We start from the raw sequence: 22,433 nt of genomic DNA, 5'->3' as shown, positions 1-22,433 counted from the left end.
CTCAGTATTTCAGTGCTATGACATGGACAGATGAAGACATCATGTGTCCTCTCTTTGAAACAGTTCTTTAGATGTTTCCAGTGATTGCATGACTGAAAGTCATATTGAGCCCATAAAGTGAACACCAGAAAAACAAACTTTTTTAGTTCTTTTGGTTGAAGAAGTTTACCTGAAGAATCTTCAGAGTTATGTATCTTTCTGTCCCAGTTTAGAGTCAAAGCTAGCAACCACATTTGACATAATCATTTATGTACCTTATTTGTTTTACCTTTGCCACTAGCATACCTTTTATTAAATAGTTTATAAACTAACATTTAAATTGGATCTTTTGTAATAAATGTTTGGCAGTTTTAGAAAAGAGTCACTTATTAAACAGAACACAAATTTCATCCATGTCTGTGTGTGATTTTTATATTGAAATATTTTCTAATAAACGTCAAGTACCGTGATATCATAGAACCCCGGGCTGGCCTACAATAATTACTTAAGAGCTTTGAGATGGTGCCTTATTTACATATGAATTGAGCCCAAGTTAATAATAGATTACTTATTTGAGACGAAGTAAATATAATTACTTACTTACCTGATATCTGTAAAAGATAAAAAGCCTTCCCCTACTGTACGCAGTGAGGAGAGAGAGGGAGAGAGAGCCAGTGCAAAAATAATAAACGTTGCATGCCAACAATAACCATGTAAAAACTAAAAAGAAGTGTTTTATAAAAAAATCGTTTACTTTTCGTGAGAATACCTTTATTAAATAAGGTTGCGTGTCACTGTAACAATGTACCAGACGTAGTCATGGACAAATTACAGCATTAAATAAAACTAAATCTATAAGTATTAAACCTTTGTTACCTGATAATCTAGTGAAACAAGTTCTTAAAACTTTTCAGTGCAAATGACGATCATAAATCAAAGGGGAGTAACGACGCAGTGATCTTCCCTTATCAGTACAGAAGGTCATTCGCTAGGTACGAGGACACTAAATCCGCCTATAGTTCAATTAAAATATTTTTGCTTATAAACGCTTTAGAGCTTATGTTGTACTGTTGTAAAATTGCCGACATGAAATAAAACTGATCTTATACAATATACCATCGAAAGCATAAATTCTATTACTAAAATTATATTTTTTCTATTGTGAATATATATAAATTTATATTATAAGCATTTATATATAAAAATGCGTATAATGTAAATGCATATATTCAAAATATATAGACAAAACTAGTGTGACAAGACAGACCGATGAAATTTATAAAAAGGAAATGTTAAAGATTTGTTCAAACATTTCTTTGTTCGCTTTTAGAAAAAGTAAAAAGTCGAACAGTATAATTGCCTACGCCCGGCGGTGACTCTTGTTTACATAATCACTTAACAATGATGAACAAAAATTTAAGGATTCACCAACAATTCAAAACCTACAGGGAACCGTCATATTCAAATACAAGAAATTTCAAACAATAAAAAATGATTTTGTTAAGCTAGATAGCTTATCAATATTATAACGGAGAATATAATTTTCAACTATTAATGGTGTAAACAGAGACATATATATAAGTACATAATGTATTTTAATGTCTCTGGTGTAAATTACAAAAAAAAATTGTGATGTACACGGTGATTGATACTTTGATTCTTGGCTTTCATGGTAATTTCTCAAAAAATAATTATTATATAGACATTTATTATGCTCACACATTATAACACTATGTCAGTATCTAGCAAACTGAAACATTTCATTGAAAAAGTATAAATCTCAAATTCTCAATCATCATTGAACACAAGATATATTTGATAAAATACATATTTAAATGAGAATTGAATTTTTTTTATATATGGCCATAATATATATAATTATATATTCAAAATATATATTTGTTTACTGCTATTTGATTGTTTTATTACTTATAACTTTTGATAAATGATCTGTTGTGTGAGATTGTCCGTCTCTAACAACCAGAAACATTTCATAAAAATTAACGTTAGTTGAAAATGATTGTCTATGTTTGGTGTTCTTAAACACCAGTTATGAATATTAAAGGGAATACAAATTTAAATGAAATCCCTTTCTTCATCTTTCACTCTTATCATATAATATCAATGTTTTGTAACTTATTTTGCAACACACTTTCTTTTGTAAATCAGTATTTTAATTATATGCCAAAATATGCCAACAAATATTAATGAGTCAGCCTCAGATAATACAAATAAGTAACATTTAAAATATTATGTTAAACTCTGACATAGTTATACTAGTATTGTATGTAATTCTCTTATTTAAGATAGCTGTATGTCAATTGATTTCTTTAAAGAACAATAGGCGTTTTCCAGTCACACAATTTAATCTTTACCTTATGATAAAATGAATGTTTATTCAATGTTGTTCATTGCTATGGCATTGTGATGCTAGACAATACAGTATATGTCCTGGCTAGCCATGGTGTGACTCATGTATGGCTGGAGATTTTGGATAGCCTTATGGGCCCGTCCCGTACGTCAAGCAACTTCCTATTGCTACACTGTATAAGATAAATTTTATTTAATGTTGGCAATTTTATAACAGTGCAACTTAAGCTCTAAAAGCGTTTATAAGCAAAAATATAAAAACACTCTAATTAAATATAGACGGATTTAGTGTCCTCTTACCTAGCGAATGACCTTCTGTACTGATAAGGGAAGATCACTGCGTAGTTACTCCCCTTTGATTTATGATCGTCATTTGCACTGAAAAGTTTTAAGAACTTGTTTCACTAGATTATCAGGTAACAAAGGTTTAATACTTATAGATTTAGTTTCAATTAGTGCTGTAATTTGTCAATGACTACGTCTGGTATATTGTTACAGTGACACTCAACCTTATAATTTAATAAAGGTATTCTCACGGAAATAAACGATTTTTTTAGGAAGTGGCTACAGTAGGGCCATCATTAAAAAAATGTTCGTTTGCAGTAACGCAACCTACTCACAAAATTTGCCCCTACTCAAATGTTTTTTCATGGTCTGGATAAAAATAATTTTTTTTTGAATCAGAAAATTATGCCTAAGTGTTTTGTTTTCGTTCTTTTAAAGCTTAAAAGAAGAAATGAAATGTAGTGCTTATTAAATTAGAATCAGTTATCAATTTATTAATTGTTACCAGATTATCAAAGCAAATATTGTCCAGCATTTTGAAATTCCATGTTTATTTGGGAGTACAGTTCAATAAAAAAAAAAAAAAAAAAATCGACCTACCTACCCACCTTGAAAATTTTGGGTCGGGTTACTGCAAACAAACATTTTTTTAAGGATGGCCTAGCCAAAAGTTCTAGCCGTACGTGAGTCACGTACGACTAGCCAGGACACACTTTATTGGCTAGCCGTACGGCACTTTTCAAAAATATATGGAAGGCGAAAGTGCATATGTTAATTATGACTTAAAGCGAGGATTTTAGTCAAGAATGTCTACTTTTTAGAGATTAATCGACGCGTTGACTACAGTAAAGAATGTACTTTGTCATCTCAAAAAAATAGGTTTGGTTTGCAGTTAAATAACAACAATTGAAATAGTTTACAAAATTTAATAAAATCCTTTTTTGTTTCATTAAGTCTGGGATATACGATATACTTATCGTATGTCCCAGATTAAGTTTAATTTTAATTTGAAAAAACAAAAAAAAAAAAAAAAAAAAACACCGAAAATAATTGTTGTTGGGCTCTGATAAATGCGTCAATTACCTCGGTATGTAGAAGTTTGTCCATCGTCCATCATTAAGGAAAGTTTGCATTATTAAATTATTTTTCCTTTTCACCTTTTTTTCTAATATTCTTTTAATTTATTTATTTATTCCCCTCCGATCATTAGTTATTCGATCCATGTGCTTAATTAACAGATTTAACAATCCATCTTTCATACAAATAATAAGCATGGAAATTAAGGACGTTATAACATGCAACTTTGACAAGATAGATTATACAACCGTGAACGCTTACTCATATTCATTTTTTTTGTGTGCAAAATTGCGGAGCATCTTTACTAAAGTGAACAAACTAGTTTAATTAAAATCGTTGTTTAAAGACACAAAATAACATATGCATTTTCGACTTCCATATATTTTTGAAAAGTGCCGAACGGCTAGCCAATACAGTGTATCCAGGCTAGTCGTACGTGACTCACGTACGGCTAGAACTTTTGGCTAGCCACTTCCTTTTTTTATAAAACACTGCATTTTACATAGTTGTTGCAACTTTCATTATTTTTTTTTGCACTGGCTCTCTCTATAAAAATCACACAAATAGATGATATTTGACTTCTGTTTAATAAGTGACTCTTTTCCAAAATTGCCAAACATTTTTTACAAACGATCCAATTTAAGGTATAAGGACCCTAATGGGCACTATCAGGAACTAAAAAATTGACATCATAGGTCAGATGTATACCTTAAAGTACACATGTATGCAAAATTTAAACAAAGTTTACCGTACGGAAATCAAGTTATGGCCACTTTTCTGTACTCGAGCTAGGATGTTATGAAGGCCTTTTTTTTTTTTAGAAATGAGGAACCTTTAAATAATCTGCAATAACATTCTAATGAAAAATGTTTTCCCATTAATTTTTGGCAAGAAACAAATAGTACCATTTAGCTAACAATCCACATAAGCAAAATTATGGTTTCTACTTAAAATTTATGAAATCTGTATAAAAATGTTACCCTACCCCACCCTTTTTTACCACGTGTCTGACCATTTTACTACTTAGCAATGTGGCCATACCACGTGACTTTTCGGGTACGGAACACGCCGATTTTTCACCCGATTCAGGTATGTTTTTTATTCATAACTTATTTATTACTCAACCGATTTTGATCAGATAAGGCGCAGAGTACCCGTAATTATATCAGCTATCCACGGTATATCAAAATTCTGAAAACCCCTGAATGGTTTTTGAGAACATTCGAGTACAGTTTTCTTTTCATAGCCTGGCCGAGGGAACGGTACACACTCATTTGTCATAACAAGCAATTTCTAGCAATCATATGTTTTTTGACACTTTTTAATAGAAAAATACATGTTAAATCTGATATATTAAACTATGTCCAATGTATCGAGTGAACGCAGTGATGATTTAGCATATTTTCATAAAGTTATGTTGAAATGATACGGAACACACTGTTATTTCAAAAGATACGGTACACACACAATTTCTGTCTATGTAATAATTCTAAAATAAAATATATTAAAATTTAATTTCATTTATAATGTGAGTGATTTTTTTCACAGTTATACATTTTATTAATCTAAACGAGAACCCAGGGACCTGTTTTGCAATGTATCATAGTGCTTACTTTTAATGTTTATATGTATTTGTGCACTATATTTCAAGAGATCACGCTTAACATTTACAACCTCCATGTAATTGTCCTACATGTATTTAAAATCACCTAGGGTATGTTAAACACTTCGACCTTCAAAGAATCAGGTAGTTGCGCTCTATAGAAAAAAATGTTGTTATATAATGCTCTGTTTATTGTTCTTTATTGTTGTTTTTTTTTTATTTCTTTTAGTTTAAGTGGTATGTCTTTTTGCTTCATCCTGAAAATTAAACAAGGACATGACCTAAATCGCTGGAAAGTATCATTATACTTGATAACAATTTACATATATTTATATTTTGTTAATAATAAGCAAGTCATTAGGTACAATTTTGCAATATCATAGTCATGTTTAATTAAATCAAATCATAGAAGGCGCTGAATTTGTTTGGGTCTCAGAATGTCAGAAAGGTGAAGGCTGTGAGATTGTAAGCTGTAGTAAATTGGCTAGAAGGCTTAGTGCAACACTGATATGTAATTCATTGTTTATTTGGCTTAAACAATTAAAAAAAAAACCCAAACCCCCCCCCCCCCCCCCCCCCCCAAAAAAAAACAGGAGTTGCCTTAACTTGGATTTGAACTCAGGACATCTCTCTTCATAAACGAGCATGTAACCCCTCGACCACGGGGAAGTTATAAGATAACAGCCTGAAGAAAACCATATCATTCTAAATTAGGGTTTGTAACCCTTATTAATTTCGTTTGACACTGATGTAAATAATCATGGAGCTTAATATTACATGTATGTCTGTAAAGAATTACACAATATTTGAAATCTTTGACCAATCGGAACTACCTTTTCTTTTCCCGAGAAGGCTTGAAAATTAATGCTGCCGTCATTTGACAATCTTTACACAGTGATCGCCCCTTATTTTTAGCTCACCTGTCACAAAGTGACAGGGTGAGCTTTTGTGATCGCTTTTCGTCCGGCGTCCGTCCGTCCGTCGTCCGTCCGTCGTCCGTCCGTCCGTCCGTCCGTAAACTTTTACTTTAAATGACATCTCCTCATAAACCACTAAGCCAATTTCATCCAAACTTTACAGGAATGTTCCTTTGGTGGTCACCTTTAAAAATTGTTCAAAGAATTTAATTCCATGCAGAACTCTGGTTGCCATGGCAACCGAAAGAAAAAACTTTAAATATCTTCTTTTAAAAAACCCTAAGAGCTAGAGCTTAGATATTTGGCATGGAACATCTTCTAGTGAGTGTCTACCAAGTTTGTTAAAAGAAAATCCCTGGGGTCAAAATTGGCCCCGCCCCAGGGGGTCATTGATTTTCCCTATATGCATATAGTAAAAACTTAAAAATTCTTCTTTTAAAGAACCCAAAGAGCTAGAGCTAAGATATTCAGCATGAAACATCTTCTAATGAGTGTTTACCAAGTTTGTTCAAATAAAAGCCCTGGGGTCAAAATTGGCCCCGCCCCAGGGGGTCATTGATTTTCCCTATATGCATATAGTAAAAACTTAAAAATTCTTCTTTTAAAGAACCCAAAGAGCTAGAGCTAAGATATTCAGCATGAAACATTTTCTAATGAGAATGTACCAAGTTTGTTCAAATAAAAGCCCTGGGGTCAAAATTGGCCCTGCCCCAGGGGGTCATTGATTTTCCCTATATGCATATAGTAAAAACTTAAAAATTCTTCTTTTAAAGAACCGAAAGAGCTAGAGCTAAGATATTAAGCATGAAACATTTTCTAATGAGTGTGTACCAAGTTTGTTCAAATAAAAGCCCTGGGGTCAAAATTGGCCCCGCCCCAGGGGGTCATTGATTTTCCCTATATGCATATAGTAAAAACTTAAAAATTCTTCTTTTAAAGAACCCAAAGAGCTAGAGCTAAGATATTCAGCATGAAACATCTTCTAATGAGTGTGTACCAAGTTTGTTCAAATAAAAGCCCTGGGGTCAAAAATGGCCCCGCCCCAGGGGGGTCATTGATTTTCCCTATATGCATATAGTAAAATCTTACAAAATCTTCTTTGAAAGGACTCAAAGAGCTAGAGCTAAGATATTCAGCAGGAAACATCTTCTAATGTGTGTCTACTTAGTTTGTTCAAATAAAAGCCCTGGGGTCAAAATTGGCCCCGCCCAGGGGGTCATTGATTTTCCTTATATGTGTATAGCAAAAACTTAAATAATCTTCTTTGAAAAAACCCAAATAGCTAGAGTTTAGATATTAAGCATGAAACATCTTCTAGAGAGTGTTTACAAAGTTTGTTCAAATAATAGTCCTGTGGTCAAAATTGGCCCCGCCCCGGGGGGTCTTGATTTTCCCTATATATGCATATAGTAAAAACTTAAAAAGTCTTCTTTGAAAAAACCCAAATAGCTAGAGTTAGATATTAAGCTTGAAACATCTTCTAATAAGTGTCTACAAAGTTTGTTTAAATAAAAGCCCCGGGGTCAAAACTGGCCCCGCCCAAGGGGTGTCACTGTTTTTAACTATATGTGTGTAGTAAAAACTTACAAAATCTTCTTTTAAAAAACCCAATGAACTAGAGCTTAGATGTTTAGCATGAAATATCTTCTTATGGATGACTACCAAGTTTGTTCAAATAAAAGCCCTTGGGTGAAAATTGGCCCTGCCGGGGGGGAGGGGGCGGAAGAGGGAGGGGACAGGGGGATGAGATCATTGTTTTTCATTACATGTGTGTAGTAAAAGCTTAACATTGTGAAACATCTTCTAATGAGTGTCTTCCTAGTTTGTTCAAATAAAAGCCCTGGGGTTTAAACTGGCCCTACTCAGGGGGCCTATATACAGGTGAGCGACCTCAGGGCCATCATGGCCCTCTTGTTTTAAGTAACCGCTTCCAGGGGTTCGGACTACTTTCTTATTTTGCAAATAAACATATCAGAGCCTGAAATTTCGCTACCATTATATTTGTTTGGTCTGACGACCCAAACAAATAAAAATGTAGTCGCCATTGCTTAATTTTTTAATGTTCATAGGCACGAAGCTTCAAAAATAACTTTTAATTCATGTAATTAGGTCATTTTTGGTTAGGATTCACGGCTCATAAAACTGACATTATCATGGGGCGACTTTCGTGTTTTACAAGTGCCCCTTTGGGTTTAAATAAAGGAAAGAACGGGCACCTGAGTAAAACGACCGACATTCTGTACGGTAGTAAGAAAACTTTCTCACATAAAAAATCGAAACATCGAAGTCACTTGTGGTCTCGTACCTACTTCATGTAGTATATAAAACAGAACGCAGCCTCCAAAATCAATAGCATTTGATTGACAAAATGGTATTATTAAAATATCATTTTATTTTAACACAAACACGCAAGCACACATATCCATGAACTCAAGTGTTAAATGCATCTTGAAATGAAAATCCAAGATAGCATAATTTTACCAAATTCCTAACATGCATACCTTACATGTATATGTAACAAGGTTACCTTGTATAAACTACGTTACGTTATATAACAGGCCTTGTTCCCATAATGGGTTCTTCAAATTATTAATTTTGATTGCACGTGTAACTGCGAAATATATTTGTCCATATGTAAATAATTTGATAATTTAAGATACATGCAGTTAGATTGGGACCCTGGCAGATGATTCATACCAAATATCATGTGGCCGAAAAAACTTTAAACTTTCCGTGATTTAAAAATCCACTTACATCAAAACCCCGCGTTTTTTCTCCAAATTAAACAATATTTGCAAGGAACATATATTTCCAACTTACTCCTAACTTCTTTGTTGTTTATATATTCATACTACGTTTAGACAGTCATTTATATATTCGAACAAAACAAATTATATAAAATAATAATCGCACATAACAGATGTCCATGAATTCATAATTCGTTTTATAATCAAAAGAATATACCTAATTGTTTTCAAATGAAAATCAAAACAAAACAAAATTTTGAATGTCTTCCGTATCCCTCCCTAAAATTTTAACATTTTACAGCCAAAAATCATTCACTTTATAATTGAAATTATTTTTTATATACATTTTATTTTAGAATTGTTTCAAAGACAGAAATTGTGTGTGTGTACCGTATCTTTCGAAATAACAGTGTGTTCCGTATCATTTCAACATAACTTTATGAAAATATGCTAAAACATCACTGCATTCACTCGATACATTGGACATAGTAAATATATCAGATTTATGTATCTTTCTATGAAATAGTGTCAAAAAACATATGACTTGCTAGAAATCGCATGTTATGCCAAATGAGTGTGCACCGTTCCCCTCGGCCAAGGCTATGAAAAGAAAACTGTACTCGAATGTTCTCAAAAACCATTCAGGGGTTTTCAGAATTTTGATATACTGTGGATAACTTATATAATTACGGGTACTCTGCGCCTTATCTGATCAAAATCGGTTGAGTAATAAATAAGTTAATATGAAGAAAAAACATACCTGAATCGGGTGAAAAATCGGCGTGTTCCGTACCCGAAAAGTCACGTGGTATGGCCACATTGTTAGGGAGCCTATTTAAAAAATTCTTAAAATTTACTCAAATGAGTGTCTGTTATCAAAGTTTCCCTAAATTTTTAAAAAAGTATATTGGTTGATCTTGTAAAATATGAAATACATTTACCATCTAGTTTTGATTATATTACACTTTGAAAATATCAGGTACTATATTTATTACTAGATTTAGCATAATTTAGCCAATAAATACCTATATAAATTAAAAAATCAAAATTAAACACTTTTTTCTTTCTAAATGGGACACGAGAGATACATAAATAATGTTAAAAGAAAAAAAAAGAAAGAAAAAAAAAGTTGACCCTTCTGGGGATGGTCGCTTCTGTTTTTGGCGGTAAATATTTTTGACCATTTGTTTCCTCGGAATTTTGGTCATTCTGTATTTCGTCGACTTACAGATCACATGTTTTGATAATTGAAAAATTTACCCACCCTTTCCTCCAAATTAATATGTTGATAGTTAATATTATATTATATATTATATTGATTAATATATGTATTTTATTAAAAATTAGATATTGCTTTATGGTAAATATTACTCTTGTAGTAATCATTATGCTCACAAATAGACATTCAAACAAGTTATGATGTGAGTTATAAATGTCTTAAATGCATAATATAAGTGTGTTCTCATACAATGTTTGTATGAATTTGTCTATGATCACTTTTATAAGAAATAGATGAACTGTAGATGTGGTTAATGTTATGTATGAATTTGATTCATGTGATCTCTCAATTGCCTAAAAATATATATTCATATGACTAAAATTTTCTTTTGTTATTTTTTCTGATTGAAAACTGATAATTTTTAACCTAGAGATAAAATTTTTAACACAGTTCAGCTAGGTTCTTCTCCTAAATAACAAACTAGTTTGTTTATTTCTGAATCTATTGACACTTATAACTGATCGAGGCTCGACAAGGAGGGTATCAAAATTACCTAAATTGTCTACACTACAGTACCATTTGTCCGGACAGATATGTACATGACGTGATTTAATTCAGATAAAAGATTGGGTGTTTTGATTTTTGATTTTTAACATAATATACAATATTTCAGCAACAAATTATGAAGTTTTGAATATTCTATTGTTTACTCTGCAAATGATTATAGCTGGTATATGAGGTCAGGCATTGCTTTATTGACCCCCAAATTTCATTGTCAACATTCTTGAAATAGACATTAAAATATTACCATTTATTGAGGTTGAAATAATATCATTTACTCTTAATTTGAAAAGAAATATGCATTTATTGTTAATAAAAAGTGACTGATAACCGCTGAACAAAGAAAATTACTAAATTAAACATTTAACAGGCAGTCTGGGTTTGGTGGTTGTCCGATTTTGGTGGTCCCCAACCAGCAGTGGCAAAGGTAAAACAAATAAGGTACATAAATGATTATGTCAAAAAGTGGTTGCTAGCTCTGACTCTAAACTGGGACAGAAAGATACATAGCTCTGAAAATTCTTCAGGTATTTCAGAAGGTGAAAAATGTTGTGTATGTAAACTTATGCAACCAAAAGAACTAAAAAACTTTGTTTTTCTGGTGTTCACTTAATGGGCTCTGAATGTGACTTTCAGTTATGCAATCACTGGAAACATCTAAAGAACTGTTGCACAAAGAGGACACAAGATGTCCATGTCATAACACTGAATACTGAGGAACAGTCCATATAAGAAATAATATCACACAGGTCAATTTTTTTCTGGAAGGACATATTTATATTACATTGATTAAATAACTGAAGACACATGATTGGTAAAAAAGATAAATAAATGAAAATGTTATATGAAAAATCTGTCAATCCATGATATATTTTCTGCCATTTTGGGTGATTTTAGAGAAAGTGTCTTTGGTATCACAGTAATCTCCAACAATGCTATCATGGAAGGATTGAAAATCTTCAAATTAACTTGTGTTAAATTTCCAAAAGTTGACTTACTTATATATAATAAAATTGAAACTATATGAACAGATCTTATTTCAGGATAAGAGATCTTGTGTCAGGATTAGGAATTATAACATATTTTAATTGACTGTGTGAAAACAAACAAGAAAAATAGTAGTCAAATATGAAGATTTTATAAAATAGTTTTTAGCTCACCTGTCACAAAGTCACAGACTGGGTGAGCTTTTGTGATCGCTTTTCGTTCGGCGTCCGACCGTCCGTCGTCCGTAAACTTTTACTTTAAATAACATCTCCTCATAAACCACTAAGCCAATTTGATCCAAACTTCACAGGAATGTTCCTTTGGTGGTCACCTTTAAAAATTGTTCAAAGAATTTAATTCCATGCAGAACTCTGGTTGCCATGGCAACCAAAAGAAAGAACTTTAAATATCTTCTTTTAAAAAACCATAAGAGCTAGAGCTTAGATATTTGGCATGAAACATCTTCTAGTGAGTGTCTACCAAGTTTGTTCAAATAAAAGCCCTGGGGTCAAAATTGGCCCCGCCCCGGGGGGTCATTGATTTTCCCTATATGCATATAGTAAAAACTTAAAAAATCTTCTTTTAAAGAACCCAAAGAGCTATAGCTAAGATATTTAGCATGAAACATGTTCTAATGGGTGTCTACCAAGTTTGTTCAAATAAAAGCCCTGGGGTCAAAATTGGCCCCGCCCTAGGGGGTCATTGATTTTCCCTATATGCATATAGTAAAAACTTAAAAAAAATCTTCTTTTAAAGAACCAAAAGAGTTAGAGCTAAGATATTTAGCATGAAACATGTATTTATAAGTGTCTACCAAGTTTGTTCAAATAAAAGCCTCGGGGTCAAAATTGGCACCGCCCAGGGGCGTCATTGATTTTCCCTATATGCATATAGTAAAAACTTAAAAAATCTTCTTTTAAAGAACTCAAAGAGCTATGGTTAAGATACTTAGCATCAAACATGTTCTAATGGGTGTCTACCAAGTTTGTTCAAATAAAAGCCCTGGGGTCAAAATTGGCACCGCCCCGGTGGTCATTGATTTTCCTTATATGTGTATAGCAAAAACTTAAAAAATCTTCTTTGAAAAAACCCAAATAGCTAGAGTTAAGATATTAAGCATGAAACATCTTTGAGTGAGTGTCTACAAAGTTTGTTAAAAAAAAAAACCTAGGGTCAAAATTGGCCCCGCCCCGGGGGTCATTGATTTTCTTTTTATGTGTATAGCAAAAACTTAAAATCTTCCTTGAAAAAACCCAAATAGCTAGAGTTTAGATATTAAGCATGAAACATCTTCTAGTAAATGTCTACAAAGTTTGTTCAAATAAAAGCCCTGGGGTCAAAACTGGCCCGGCCCCAGGGGTGTCATTGTTTTTAACTATATGCGTATAGTAAAAACTTAAAAAAAATCTTCTTTTAAAAAGCCCAATGAGCTAGAGCTTAGATGTTTAGCATGAAACATCTTCTTATGGGTGTCTACCAAGTTTGTGCAAATAAAAGCCCTTGGGTTCAATTGGCCCTGCAACGTTGGGGGTGGGTGTTAGGGGGGCCTATATACAGGCAGGGCTCACGCTGTCGGTCGCCATAGTCGCCATTTGCGATTATTTTATAAGATTGGCGATTATTTTTGCATTTTGGCTACAAAATCTGGCGATTAAATTTTACTTCCAACAGTGTTTATATAAGGTGTAAAAATCGATAATGAATGCAGTATACCCAATTAACACCAGCGGGGTGCATTTAATTGAGTGTCAACTTTTTACCGGTCACGTGCTGCTAACTATATTGCCTGAGGTGATAAAATACATGCGAGATGACATCATGTATAATTGTATAAGTACTTTAAAGATATTGTCCAGCATTTATAATAGCCATCAAATATCCCTCAATTAGCCACAAAAATCGTTTTAAAATTGATAAACTGGATATTGACTTACCTAAAATTTACCGTGAATTCCAGTAATTCACCGTGGGTAAGCAACTTTGGTCATGTGACCACAAAAGTCAACGTACACGGCCAAAATAGCTCGGCTGAGGTAAGTTTTTTAGTGATTATTTTTCTGTCCAACCGATTTAAATTATGCTACATAGCCTACCATCCGCGGGAGTTCCGATGCTTTCTAAAAATGTATTTAGTTTCGTCTAACGTTTTGTATTTTATGAGAACATTCAAACATTATTTGCAAATTGTCGATGACAACGTACACACTATTGTGTAAAAGTGTTGATTAAAACTTTATAAACGATACGTATGTCAGTTTTAAGTAAAATTTCAGGTCTTAAAATATATAAGAGAATGTTTAAATGAAAAAAGAACTGGTTTCCTGCTGTCATTTTTTGTATTTATTTAAAAATTGACCAACTTACAGAAATGTCAACGTACACATACTGTCTAGAAAATGTCAACGTACACACTCACAATTTAGTTTGATAGTGGTCTGAAAATGAGGCTGCAACTTCGAAATAGGTAGGTGGCTTTTTCCAACAAGAAGTTGACTTTCAATTTAGATTGCCCTCTCAAACTGTATATACATTTGTAATTACTATTTTTTTACAAAGAAAAAAGTTTAGAGTGCATTCATTTCGTCGCAAATAAGCTTAAACAACCTTAAATTTTTTTATGTTTTTATTTTTTAGAAGACAAATTTCCAGTTACTCAAACTGCTTAATGATTAGCTGAAACAGTCGTTTTTATATTTTATACTGTATTAATATAGATCGTATTACAATATAGATCGTAATTACAGTCGTATTAATAACGTAAACAGCCAGGATAAGGGTCTCTTGCTCAACCAACTAGTGCCTTCCGTAGCAGCAAAAGGGTCCAAGGTTGACGATGACGCCGAGTTAAAATTTTATTTTATCGGTTTTTCAGCAGTTGCGTCACTTGATCCCTATGATTACATCACTAATGTTCTATTAACATTATATTTTCAAGAATATATCTACTTGCACTTGTTATGTAAAAATATCTTATAAACAATTCACCATTTTATAGGTCGGTTAAGGCAACCAATTACCCTTTGTTAAATGGTTAGTTACTAGTACCAAGTTTCTAGTAAAACGCTTTTACTGCTCAAGAAACCAGTTACTGGAAAATGGTTACTAGTAATAAATTTACCGGAAAATGGTTTCTAGTAACAAATTTACCCATCTTATTTTGTGAGCAATGTATGAGCTATAGATATGAATCAATGACATTGTTTAAACATTTAAAAAGTTATATCAAGTACCACAGTCATATGGCCCACTAGTTATCATAGAAATGCCACAATATATATTGAAATGATTGTTAAAATGCAGAAATTTTATTGATATTTTGCTTAAATAAAATGGTTTGCTTGAATTTAAAACTTTCATTGCAATGCAAATTATTAAAATGTATGGCACTTGAGCATTTTTGTTGGATACATATGATATCAAGGCTTGTAAATTAGCAGGCATGGTTGGCAAAATTTGCAGTGAAACAACAAGGGCAAAGAAAACTGTGAATGCAAAAATACATATCACGTCTATTAAGCTAGACCATGTATTAAATAACAATGTCTATAACATGTGGCAATTACATAACTAGTACAAGGAGATATATTATTGAAAATACAATGTTAATAGAACGTTTGTGATGTAATCATAGGGTTAAAGTGACATAACTGCTGAAATACCGGTAATAGTCACTCGGCGTCATTGTCAACCATAGGCAACTTTTGTTGCTACAGAAGGCACTAGGTTGGTTTAGCAAGAGACGCTTATCCTGGCTGTTTACGTAATTAAATGAATGTAAAATGATCTGAATTAATACAGTACAGAATTGTTGTTTCAGCAAATCATAAAGCAGTCTGAGTAACTGGACTTTTTTCTTCTAAAAGAAAACCACAAAAGAACAAATAAATAACATTATAAAAAGTTAAAGTTTGTTTAAGCTTATTTGTGATGATATGAATGTACTCTAAACTTTTTTCCTATGTATAAAACAGTTTGAGAGGGCAATCTAAATATAAAGCCAACTAGCTTTTTGTTAGAAAAAGCTACCTACTCCGAAGTTGCAGCCTTATGTTCAGACCACTATCAAACTAAATTGTGAGTGTGTACGTTGACATTTTCTAGACAGTATGTGTACGTTGACATTTCTGTAAGTTGGTCAATTTTTAAATAAATACAAAAAATGACAGCAGGAAACCAGTTCTTTTTTCATTAAAACATTCTCTTATATATTTTAAGACCTGAAATTTTACTTAGAACTGACATGCGTATCGTTTATTAAGTTTTCATCAACACTTTTACACAATAGTGTGTACGTTGTCATCGACAATTTGCAAATATTGTTTGAATGTTCTCATAAAATACAATACGTTAGACGAAACTAAATACATTTTTAGAAAGCATCGGAACTGCCGCGGTCGGTAGGCTATGTAGCATAATTTAAATCGGCTGGACAGAAAAATAATCACTAAAAAACTTACCTCAGCCGAGCTATTTTGGCCGTGTACGTTGACTTTTGTGGTCACATGACCAAAGTTGCTTACCCACGGTGAGTAATTGCAAATTTTGATTTTTTTTTGTTTTAAGCTACTTGACTAAATCGCCAGTGGAAAACAATGGTAAAATATTTAAAAAGTATTAAATTCCAAACAACTATTTGCACAACAACCAAAATTGTGAATATTTCTTCAGAAAACAGGAAAAATCCGATTGTCACATATTTTCGCGACACCGATAATTTTGATATTTATTTAAAGGTGAAATAAGCTATGTTCTGTTTAAAAATCTTTACTACTATGGCAGAAAATTTGTATTACATTGGTGATGATGATATTTTTCAGTTAATTATTCAGAAAAAGGCTGCATTCTGTGAATGAGTTTGCAAACTTGTGTTATTTCTATAGGCTAATATGACCTAGATCTACTCCAGTTCTGTGTGAAATGTGGAAATTGACAGCTGACAAAATTTGATTAGAACAAACAAAAAAAAGTTGTCTGATAACAGCCTTATGTAAAGTTATAATGAATCTTTAATATTATTGTTATACAGTAATTATACTAATTATAACGTTTTTATTCTGTTCTATAATAACAATTAAAGTTTTGGTTCTATTTAAAAAAGGTAGTTATCAATATACACAAATGTATCAGTTTATTTGAGAATCCTTATAAAACTGAAAGATATAAATGACTGTCATGTTTATTTAATCAACTGCTTATGTTGTTAATCGCTAATTCGTGAATAGTCCGCTGAACTTTTGGCTATTATTTTTTTAAGTTGAAATTATTGGCTATTATTTTATTTGAGCCAGTGTGAGCCCTGATACAGGTGAGCGACCTCAGGGCCATCATGGCCCTCTTGTTTATTTTCATGATGATATTTATTATTTACAAAATTGAATTTATTGGCAGATGCTATGCGGTTTTGGTGTGTTTGGAAAAAAGTAACATCAACATGTGTTTCTTTTACTAGCACTAGCAGTCACAGAAAATATAAATAATAGTAACTGTGATATCATAGAACCCTTGACATCATAGGAACTGAGTATACATTATAATTTAAAACCCATCGGCAGCGACACATTTTTGGTTTCAAATACACATAGACCTGCAAACTTTCGGCCGCACAATTTATTCAACACAACCACATACTGCATACGGCCATTTCATGTTTTATATGATATACATGTATCTAACACTACAATCTGGTGACAATGCCCGGTTTGGCATAAGACATAAAAAATCCTATATCTCGAAAAACTATTAATATGTTTCTTTCTAACTTGTTTTGTTATACATTTGCTTATATATGATACTAACCAAAATAATAGAAAAAATTTAGTTACTGTTCTACATCGATATATATTGAAACATCTTTTTACGACTAAGCAATATGTGAAATATGAAGACTTTGTGATTAATAGTTTTTAAGACAATGAGCAAGTATCATTTTGTCATTTCAGACACATGTGACCTTGAGTTTTGAACTAGAGAACAAATCAATGGGGGTTATTTACTTTATACAACTTACCAAAATGTGAAATATGATGACTTTGTGGTAAATGGTTTTCAACTGATAATCAGCGGAAGCCACGTGGTCTTCAGACTGACAGACTCAGACCGCCAGACATTAGCAAAAATATACCCCCGTCATCTTCTGTTCAACATTCTTGTGTTTATTGGATACAGAAGAATGAGTAATTGTAAAAGTAAATAACTGAAAACATTTTAATCATCTTAGAATTTTAAAAAATAATATTTGGACATAATAAACATAATTTTCAGAAGTTGAAAATGGTAAAATTTATAAATATTAGTTTTTGTGAATTGTGTGATAAATTGTTATCTTTTATTTAGGGTCTTAATTGAAGCAAAGAAATACAAGCTGACAAGATGGTGGACAGTAAAGAAACACTTTGTGAGAAGTTATTTCCTCAATTGCATCATGAGTGTGAAGTGTGTTATAAAGAGTTTTCTACAGAAACTTATCTTATCAGTCATATGGCAATACACACTGACATGAAAAAACACAAGTGTGAAGTATGTGATAAAGTGCTTTCCACAGGAGGTAATCTTACCAGACACATGACAATACACACTGGCGAGAAGAAACATTGTTGTAAAATGTGTTATAAAGCGTTTTCTACACGAGGTAATCTTGTCAGTCATATGGCAATACACACTGGCGAGAAAAATCATAACTGTCAATTCTGTGGTAAAGCATTTTCTCGACGGAGTCATCTTACCATACATATGACAATCCACACTGGCGAGAAAATACATAAGTGTGAATTCTGTGGTAAAGCATTTTCTCAACGGAGTAGTCTTATCACACATATGACAATACACACTGGTGAGAAAAAACATAAGTGTGAATTCTGTGGTAAAGCATTTTCTGAACGAAGTCATCTTACCAGACATATGACAATACACACTGGTGAGAAAAATCATAAGTGTGAATTCTGTGGTAAAGCATTTTCTGAACGAAGTCATCTTACCAGACATATGACAATACACACTGGTGAGAAAAATCATAAGTGTGAATTCTGTGGTAAAGCATTTTCTCAACGAAGTCATCTTACCAAACATATGACAATACACACTGGCGAGAAAAAACATAAGTGTGTAGTATGTGATAAAGCCTTTTCTACAGGAAGTAATCTTAAAAATCATATGACAATACACACTGGCGAGAAAAATCATAAGTGTGTAGTATGTGATAAAGCGTTTTCCAGTAAAAGTAGTGTTATCACACATATGGCAAAACACACTGGCAAGAAGAATCATAAATGCGAAGTGTGTGATAAAGCATTTTCCTCACGAAGTTATCTTATCATTCATATGACAATACATACTGGCGAGAAGAATTATAAATGTGAAGTCTGTGATAAAGCATTTTCTACTCAAAATACTCTTATCACACATATGGCAATACACACTGGAGAGAAAAGATGTAAGTGTGACATTTGTAATAAAGTATTTTCTCATAGCAGTTCTCTTAGTAGGCATATGACAATCCACACTGGCGAGAAAAGATATAAGTGTGACATTTGTGATAAAGTATTTTCTCAAAGCAGTTCTCTTATAAAGCATATGACAATCCACACTGGCGAGAAAAGATATAAGTGTGACATGTGTCATAAAGCGTTTCCTACAGGAAGTTATCTTATTAGGCATATGACAATACACACTGGCGAGAAGAATCATAAGTGTGAAGTATGTGATAAAGCATTTTCTGATAAAAGTTATCTTATCAGGCATATGAAAATACACACTGGCAATAAAAAAACATACATGTAAGTGGACAGTGTGTGATAAAGGGTTTTCTACACAAAGAAGTCTTATCAGGCATATGAAAATACACACTGGCAAGAAAAAAACATGAATGTGACATGTGTGATAAAGCATTTTCTCAACATACTAATCTTATCACACATATGACAACACACACTGGTGAGAATAAATAATACTATGTCACATATAGCAAACATGCTGGTGAGTGAAAAAAACATAGATGTAAAGTGTGTCATTAAGCTTTTCCAACGTGGTTCTTGAAACAAACATATGACTTTACACACTGGTGATAAAAAGATTTATTTGAAGTTCACAGGTAACCAATCATTTTTTTTAAAGAAATGAAGTTAAATCACACATGTTGAATTAGCACCATATGGAGTTAATTATGGATTGTATTTACTAGTTGTTTAACCTCTTAAGCAGTTTTCTATTATGATTTTACTTTTGTAAGATGTTTGTTTGGTTTAAGAAAGTTATTTAAACAGTTTTTCAGTTTGATTGAATAAACAATATGCCTGCCTGTTATGTTTATTTTATTATTATTATACCCCCAAAAACGAAGTTTGGGGGGGGGGGGGGGTATATAGGAGTCACCCGGTGGTCGGTCGGTCGGTCCAGACGTCCGTTGCATTTTCCTTGTCCGGAGCATAACTTGATAATTTTTTTCCTCTTTGTCTATATCGTCAGCGGTTTCCCTATATGTTTATATTGTCCGCTTAAGGCGTCCGAGTTTAAGACTGCGCCTAGATTTAGTTTCAATTAACGTTTTTATCCGTCCATGAGTATGTCTAGTATATTGTTACAGTGTCAATCAACCTTAAATGTATTTCTTACGGTAAGTATACGATTTTTTTTTAAACACTAGTTTTATTTACATGGTTACTATTTTCATTGTTTTTTTTTACTCTCTCTCCTGACTGTGGAGTGTAAGGCTTTTATCTTATAAAGATATCAGGTAAGTAAGTAATTATTTTCGTAGTCTCAAATTATTAACCTATTATTTACTTTGGCTCAATTCTATAGATAATGTGAATAAGGCACCACCTCAAAGCTCTTATAGTAATTATTGTAGACAGTAAGACTAGCCCGGGGTTCTATGATATCACGGTACTGATACTTAACGTTTATCGGAAAACATTTCTTAAAATAGTCAGAATTGGAGAAATTTTCTCTTGATATACATCAAAATATAAACCACAGGAACTTGAAATTCTATCAAATAACCGATATTAATGATAATATCCAAATATACCCCCTATATACTATAAATAAACACGTGTTTATTTATAGTATATAGGGGGTATATTTGGATATTATCATTAATATTGGTTATTTGATAGAATTTCAAGGTCCTGTGTATAAACCAAATATTGCATGAGCATTGGGAGCAGTTACCTTCTCAATTTAGCCTGACAAAGCTGCTGCCAAACTGTAGGAGTTTTCCATAGATCTGAACCAGGATTAGGTAAAGGCCTATACACAATCTCAGGCTTTGGTAACTGCAAGAGCTGAAAAATATGTATAACAAGTTAAAGGAATTATAAGAGTCATTCATGGTGTATGTCTGATATCTAAAAAGAAAGAAAATAATGTCCAAATTAATGGTTTGAATTTCTGATTTACATCTATAGGAGAGCCAAATATTGTGTGCTTAAAAATTCTTGCCTGACAATAGCAGTTTAGACATTATAAACTGAACCTAATTTAACTGTTGTATATAGCAGCTTCAACAATAACAACAACAACAATCACATCGACTGTGTTAAATTCTAAATGAGTCAATTATTTATAAACTTCACAGTTAAATGACTAGAAAATCTGTTATGTGTATTTAAGCCAATACACTCTAGCTGCCACACAACAAAAGTTCAAGTTTCACCACACAGAAAATGCCTATATTTCCAAAAATGTAAATTATCATATTTACCCTGTTCAGCTGTCAGTTCTGCTTCATTGAAATACAAGACAATAGTGAATATTTACATATTGATTATTGCAGCATTAATCCTTTGCTGAAACATCAGTGCTTATAATGTGTGGTCCATATGAGCAATAGGCTACAATGGTGCTTTGTTCTTATCCCATGGCCGGTGCTTGTTAGTCTGGATTACCTGCCCTTTGTCTAAACAAAGATTCTATTTGTTTACAATAGAAGCTGGGAACCAGACTAGGTGCTTGTTGGACCCCTATAAGATCTCTGGAATGAGCTTGCCCATCACTTTTTTTACCAATGTAACCAGTCTGAAAACAGACACTCCCCAACACCTTGTAATGCATGGTTCATTAAATGAATTATCTTTTCCTATTAAATTGGCTACTGCGTCGGTAACACAGTAGATTATGGAAAAGAAAAGCCTGATATATTAACGCTTTTGTCAACATTCTTTGTTGAGTTAAGGTGTCAGTAATGATGGATTTATACTATAAGTTATAAATGTTTAAGTAAAACATAAGAAGTTATTAATGTTTAAGGAATATTTAAGAAGTTATAAATGTTTAAGTAAAATATAAGAAGTTGTAAATGTTTAAGTAATATATAAGAAGTTATAAATGTTTAAGTAAAACATAAGAAGTTATAAATGTTTAAATCAAACATAAGAACTTATTAATGTTTAAGTAAAATATAAGAAGTGGCATGTTCTGAATAAATGTATAAAGTTACATTATATTATTATCTTTTATTTAGGGTCTTACTTCTAGCAAAGAAATACAAGCTGACAAGATGGTGGACAGTAAAGACACACTTTGTGAGAAGTTATCATCCTCAATTGCATCATGAGTGTGAAGTGTGTTATAAAGCGTTTTCTACAGAAACTTATCTTATCAATCATATGGCAATACACACTGGCATGAAAAAACATAAGTGTGAAGTATGTGATAAAGCGCTTTCTACACGACATAGTCTTATCAGACAT

At 32.4% G+C, this 22,433-nt stretch overlaps 1 protein-coding gene across 3 annotated transcripts; it reads left to right on the top strand.

Annotated features, from left to right (window-relative positions):
• The first annotated feature begins 2,697 nt into the window (after positions 1 to 2,697).
• Positions 2,698 to 22,427, top strand: LOC132719463 (zinc finger protein 665-like). 3 transcript variants are annotated; one of them, XR_009624232.1, is made up of 4 exons: positions 2,703 to 2,765; positions 17,685 to 17,930; positions 18,079 to 19,831; positions 22,205 to 22,427. XR_009624232.1 is itself a non-coding variant. In XM_060703235.1 (3 exons), exon 3 carries the CDS (start codon positions 18,115 to 18,117, stop codon positions 19,519 to 19,521), a length of 1,407 nt encoding a protein of 468 aa, XP_060559218.1. In that variant the 5' UTR covers positions 2,703 to 2,765; positions 17,685 to 17,930; positions 18,079 to 18,114; the 3' UTR covers positions 19,522 to 20,038. The 3 variants fall into 3 exon arrangements, 2 of the variants coding, with proteins under 2 accessions (XP_060559217.1, XP_060559218.1); XM_060703235.1 differs by lacking the exon at positions 22,205 to 22,427 and having other exon boundaries at positions 18,079 to 20,038; XM_060703234.1 differs by lacking the exons at positions 17,685 to 17,930; positions 22,205 to 22,427 and having other exon boundaries at positions 2,698 to 2,765; positions 18,079 to 20,038.
• The last annotated feature ends 6 nt before the right edge of the window (positions 22,428 to 22,433 follow it).

This window comes from Ruditapes philippinarum, unplaced genomic scaffold, assembly GCF_026571515.1.
Source record: "Ruditapes philippinarum isolate M1 unplaced genomic scaffold, ASM2657151v2 ctg14560_1_1_1_1, whole genome shotgun sequence".
In the NCBI taxonomy this organism is placed as follows: domain Eukaryota; kingdom Metazoa; phylum Mollusca; class Bivalvia; order Venerida; family Veneridae; genus Ruditapes; species Ruditapes philippinarum.
The sequence above is the reverse complement of the archived record's forward strand: the minus strand, read 5'-3'. Positions and strand labels throughout refer to the sequence as shown.

Coding starts and splice junctions, on each gene's coding strand:
- LOC132719463 (XM_060703234.1), top strand. CDS start 18,115: ATGGTGGACAGTAAAGAAACACTTTGTGAGAAGTTATTTCCTCAATTG.